Raw genomic sequence first — 5,394 nt, 5'->3', positions numbered from 1 at the left:
GGCGAGCTAGGGAACCCGTGCATAACAACCGTTTTCCCCGCCAGGAGCACACAGTGTCCACGCGCCCCGGCGGCGTCGCCGATTGGTGCGCCTCCTGGTAAACAAGGACCAGGCAGCCAATGGGAGCGCTGTGCACGCGGGCAGCACGAGCCTCGGGCCCTGAGCTCGCGTGGCTCAGCCGGCCGGGCGACTATAAAAGGCAGTTTCCGGCTGCCGGCTGGAAACATTCGCTCTGCTGTTCGCAGCTGCCTGTTCTTCCTGTGCTCTCTCCGACTTCCCCCGGAGTTGGGGGCGAACCGGAGTAGAGAAGGGGCTGAGTGGAGGCTTGGGGCTTCTTCTTGGAAGCCGTTGGTCTAAGCCAAGCGGCTTAGGGTCTCCGACTCCTTGGGGTCTTGTTGGCGCCTTGTCAGCAGAAGCCCCTTCGCATCTGCCTCATTCCTGGTAAAAAGTTACCGGGGTTGCAGATCGGATATATATATATTTTGTCTTCTTCCCCCGGCTCTGACCCGAACATGGTGATGTTCAAGAAGATCAAGTCGTTCGAGGTGGTCTTCAACGACCCCGAGAAGGTGTACGGCAGCGGGGAGAAGGTGGCGGGCCGAGTGGTGGTGGAGGTGTGCGAGGTGACGCGCGTGAAGGCCGTCCGCATCCTGGCGTGCGGCGTGGCCAGGGTGCTGTGGATGCAGGGCTCGCAGCAGTGCAAGCAGTCCCTGGATTACCTGCGCTTCGAGGACACGCTGCTCCCCGAGGACCAGCCCACAGGTGGGTGCCGGGCCGCGGCGACTCGTCCGGGGGCGGGGGTGGGGTGGGGTGGGGCTTGGGAAGTGCTTGACTAAGTGCTTTAGATGGTGCCTCAGTGGTTTCGTGGGATGCTTCCTATTTTTTAAAAATTGTATTTTAAATTGTACTTAAATTGTAATTTAATCTTCTTATCCTGCCAAAAAAAAAAGAGGGGGGGAGATGCAGTTTTTTTTTTTTCTGTGTTCCCAGAGCGATCTCAAGGCAGGGGATGGCTTTACTTAGCCTTTTTTTTTCTTGTGGGTTCTGAGACTTGAACTCAGGGCCCAGGCGCTCTCCCTTAGCTTTCTTTTTTCTTTTTGCTCAAGGGTGGAGCTCGAACCCTTGAGCCACAGCCCCATTCTTGGATTTTGGGTGGTCAGTTGGAGATAAGAGTCTCATAGACTTTGCTGTCCCAAGCTGGCTTAGAACCCTGATCCTCACTCAAATCTAAATCTACACAGTAGCTAGGATTGCAAACTAAAGATTTCTGTATGCTTATGTTGCTTTATATATTATTAGTATCTAATTGGGAGGCAGTGAGGGTAGGGGTGACATTGTCCAAAAAGAAAGTGTGCCTGAATTTTGTAACTGTAACCTCTCTGTATATCTTTTCTTTTTTTTTTTTGGTCGGTTGTGGGAAACTCTACCACTTGAGCCACAGCACCACTTTGGGTTTTCTGAGTGGTTTACTGGAGTCTCACAGAAACAGGCTGAGTAGCTTAAGTCTATAATCCTAGCTACTCTGGAACCGGAGATCTGAGGATCACAGTTCAAATCTAGCCCCAGGCAGGAAAGGCCATGAGATCTTATCTCCAATAAACCACTCAGAAAACTGAAATAGCACTGGAGCGACACCCAAGCCCAGAGTTCAAGCCCCAGGACCGACAATAATAAAAAATCAGACTTTAATGCCACCAATACTTGGCTTATATATCATTTTTATAATACCAGTTTTACACTGTTGGCTCATGACTAATCCTCAGTACTCAGTTAGTTGAGATCTGAGGATCTTACATCTCTAATAGACTATTCAGAAACAGCCAGAAGTGGCGCTGTAACTCCATTGGTAGCTTAGAGCAAAAGAATCGCAGGGACAGCACCCAGTTCCACAGTTCAAGCTCCAGAACGGTGGGGGGCTGGGGAGAAGATTATTAGTATTATTAGTTCCTGGAGTAACTGTACTAGATCAGCCTTTCAATATTGAAGGGTTTTGGAACTTTCTGATTCCCCCCCCCCAAAAAAAAGTACCAGAATGTTTTTCTTTTGCTACATATGCAATTAGCCTCACACAGATGCATCCAGAAACCTAACACTCATTGTCTTTCTGTCTCATCAGGTGAAAATGAAATGGTGATCATGAGACCTGGAAACAAATATGAGTACAAGTTCGGCTTTGAGCTTCCTGAAGGGTAGGTACTCGTAGAGTAACATACATCTTTGGACTCTTCTAGCTTGCTCAGTCTTCTCCCTAACAATACTTAGAGACTAAACTATTATTATTATTTGACAGGCCTCTGGGAACTTCTTTCAAAGGAAAATATGGTTGTGTGGACTACTGGGTGAAAGCTTTCCTCGATCGCCCCAGCCAGCCCACTCAAGAGACAAAGAAAAACTTTGAAGTAATGGATCTGGTGGATGTCAATACTCCTGATTTAATGGTGAGGTTTCTCTCAGGATTCTAGTCTCCTTAGTCTCAGAATGTCTAAATTAGATGTCTTGGGCATGGGACTGGAACATCTCAAAACATCTTTTTTTCCCCTTTTCATAGGCACCGGTTTCTGCTAAGAAGGAGAAGAGAGTTTCCTGCATGTTCATTCCCGATGGGCGGGTGTCCGTCTCTGCCCGAATTGACCGAAAAGGATTCTGTGAAGGTGAGGACTTAGTGCTTGAAATTCTAGATGGGAGACAGGTAACAGTAACCATGTAGATTCTATTAGTTCATGTGTGTTCATCTTTCTTATTGCTAGGAGATGACATTTCCATCCATGCTGACTTTGAGAATACGTGTTCTCGAATCGTGGTCCCCAAAGCAGCCATTGTGGCCCGCCACACTTACCTGGCCAACGGCCAGACCAAGGTGCTGACCCAGAAGCTGTCTTCAGTCAGAGGCAATCATATCATCTCAGGGACTTGTGCCTCATGGCGTGGCAAGAGCCTCCGGGTACAAAAAATCAGGCCATCCATCCTAGGCTGCAACATCCTGCGAGTCGAGTACTCATTGCTGGTGAGTCAGTGGGGTCCGTGCCAGCAGAGAAATGACTAGAAACTGTTCATCTGCTAGAACACAGTGGTGTGCTTCCCAGAGCTCTCCTCTCAACAACTGCCCTCTTGCTTCTTTTCAGATCTATGTCAGTGTCCCTGGCTCCAAGAAAGTCATCCTCGACCTGCCCTTGGTGATTGGCAGCAGATCAGGCCTAAGCAGCCGGACAACAAGCATGGCCAGCCGAACCAGCTCGGAAATGAGCTGGATAGACCTGAACATCCCTGATACCCCAGAAGGTGAGGCAGCCCTCAAGTCCTTCCTACTCTGGCCTGGTGAGAATGTGGTGGTCTGGCATTTCTTGGCTAGGTGTCTGACTCTGGATTTTCTCTCTGTAGCTCCTCCTTGCTATATGGATATCATTCCTGAAGATCACCGATTGGAAAGCCCCACCACTCCTCTCCTGGATGACGGGGAGGACTCTCAGGATAGCCCCATCTTCATGTATGCTCCCGAGTTCCAGTTCATGCCGCCACCCACATACACTGAGGTAGGAATTGTCATTTTTTGTTTTACTGGTAGCATTTGTCCTAAACCTTCCTATAGGAAGGCTTGAGGTGGAGGGTAGGATGACAGGCAGGTGCCACGAGCACCCAGCATTGCTCCAGTTTTCAAAATCCGTGGTTTTTCTTCCTCCCAGGTGGACCCATGCCTCAACAACAACAACAACGTGCAGTGAGCAGACAGAAGAAAAGCAGCAGCTGTCTCTACTTGTTTCTTACCGCCTCTCTTCCTTGGACTCTCAACATTCATAGAGACTTTCCAGTGGCGTGTGGGTTACCCCCAACCTCTGCCTCTCCAGCCTAGGCAGTGTGATCAGCAGGCCACCCTCAAGCCAGTACCATTGTTGTGATATGGGAGTGTTTGCTGGATGGGTTTAAAGACACACCGCACCTGTGTCATTTTCTCAGATCTCCTTGGATATGATGACACTTTTGTTTTGTAGTGGTTGGGGTTGAAATGACCTGCTGGCATGTCCTTTCCAGGGTTGGATTTTCTTTCTTGTTGCTGTTTTTTTTAAAGGGAATTACAGATTTGTCATAACATCAAACCTCAAACTTTATGTGCCATCACGTGAGACAGAGCCAATGTAACAAGGATAGAGGGGAAAGCATGGCTCTGCTCAACAAATTTAGGAAGTGAAAAATTAAAAAAAAAATCAGTGTTCCCCTTTGTACACTTACAGAAAAAAAGAAAAACACTCCAAGGCTAATCTTCGGACTTTGGAAGGCACTTCTTCTGTGGTTACGAGGAAGCTGCTCTAAGGCGTGCTTGCTTAGAGAATGTACTTTAACTGCCCTACCAAATGTCTGTCATGTTGAAAGCCTCTTGCACTGTGTTCTCCTGGCAAAAACTTGCTCTTATGGGAGACTCCTTTTATATTCATGTGACTCCTTAGAATTGAATCTAAGGCGATGATCTTAGCAGCACTTTAATTCCTGTCAATTTTATTTTATTTTTTTTTGTTGTTAGTTTCTCTCCTTACTGCAAATGTAAGCTACACTTAAACAAGTGTAAGCACAATAACAACAAAACTTGAGAACCAGGTGTGATGGCTCAGGCCTGTCATCCTGGCTGGGTACTCTGGAGGCTGAGGATCATGGTGTGAAGCCAGCTTAAGCAGAAAAGGTAAAACTGATCTGATTAATCACCAACAGGCTAGGAGGGGAGCTGTGACTCAGGTGGTAGCCTTGAGTGAAAAAGCTAAGGGATGGCACTCAGGCCCTGAGTTCAAGCCCCAATACTATCACGCACACACACAAAGCCTTACTGCTTTTGAGACTATAGAAGTGTGACCGCTGTCACTCTTGCCTACTGTGACTTCTCTAGACTCCAGGGGAGTCTCTAGATCCACACTGCTTAATAGACTTCACACCCCACAGTGTGGAACTAGAGGTCAGGGGTCCCCCCAGCGCCCCACCAGTGTTAGGAGGAGCAGCTGGCCTCACTGCAGTCACCAGACCTGGTCAGTCGCCCTCAGCCATAGCACTTTGTTCGTCTTGTGTTGGAGCACTGAGCTCCACCCTTTTCTGAGAAATACTACAGCCCGAACCTTTGTGGGCTAAAGGTGGTTCTATTTCTTGTTTTTGTATTTTTAATTGTATATCTTTTGTATGATTTTAAAAAAACTATATTTTGTACTTAACCAGATATATTTTTCATCCCAAGTGGAAAATCCTTTGTTTAAAAAAATAAAGTTTTTTTAAATTGATAAATGTTTTCCTTGTTTGTGAACTGGCATTTAAAAAATTATTAGAAGGCTGGGAAGGTGGCTCAGTGGTAGAGTGCTTGCCTTGCATGCATGAGGCCCTGGGTTCAATTCCTCAGCACCACATAAGCAAAAAGAAAAAAAG

General features: G+C 47.4%; 1 protein-coding gene across 1 annotated transcript; it reads left to right on the top strand.

The window, feature by feature from the left end:
* Positions 1-219: 219 nt before the first annotated feature.
* On the top strand, positions 220-4,637 carry Txnip (thioredoxin interacting protein). Its single transcript, XM_013018324.1, has 8 exons — positions 220-762; positions 2,117-2,189; positions 2,291-2,438; positions 2,549-2,651; positions 2,748-3,004; positions 3,123-3,279; positions 3,379-3,530; positions 3,681-4,637. The coding sequence occupies exons 1-8, from the start codon at positions 513-515 to the stop codon at positions 3,717-3,719; spliced, it is 1,179 nt and encodes a 392-aa protein (XP_012873778.1). The 5' UTR covers positions 220-512; the 3' UTR covers positions 3,720-4,637.
* The last annotated feature ends 757 nt before the right edge of the window (positions 4,638-5,394 follow it).

This window comes from Dipodomys ordii, unplaced genomic scaffold (genome assembly GCF_000151885.1).
Source record: "Dipodomys ordii isolate 6190 unplaced genomic scaffold, Dord_2.0 Scaffold39, whole genome shotgun sequence".
Classification (NCBI taxonomy): domain Eukaryota; kingdom Metazoa; phylum Chordata; class Mammalia; order Rodentia; family Heteromyidae; genus Dipodomys; species Dipodomys ordii.
This window is presented reverse-complemented; position numbering and strand designations above follow the sequence as displayed.

Excerpts from the sequence above, each read along its gene's own strand:
- Txnip (XM_013018324.1), top strand. The coding sequence starts at position 513 with ATGGTGATGTTCAAGAAGATCAAGTCGTTCGAGGTGGTCTTCAACGAC. Across the intron at positions 2,439-2,548 it reads TCAATACTCCTGATTTAATG|GCACCGGTTTCTGCTAAGAA; the intron begins GTGAGGTTTCTC and ends CCCTTTTCATAG. Across the intron at positions 2,652-2,747 it reads CCGAAAAGGATTCTGTGAAG|GAGATGACATTTCCATCCAT; the intron begins GTGAGGACTTAG and ends TCTTATTGCTAG.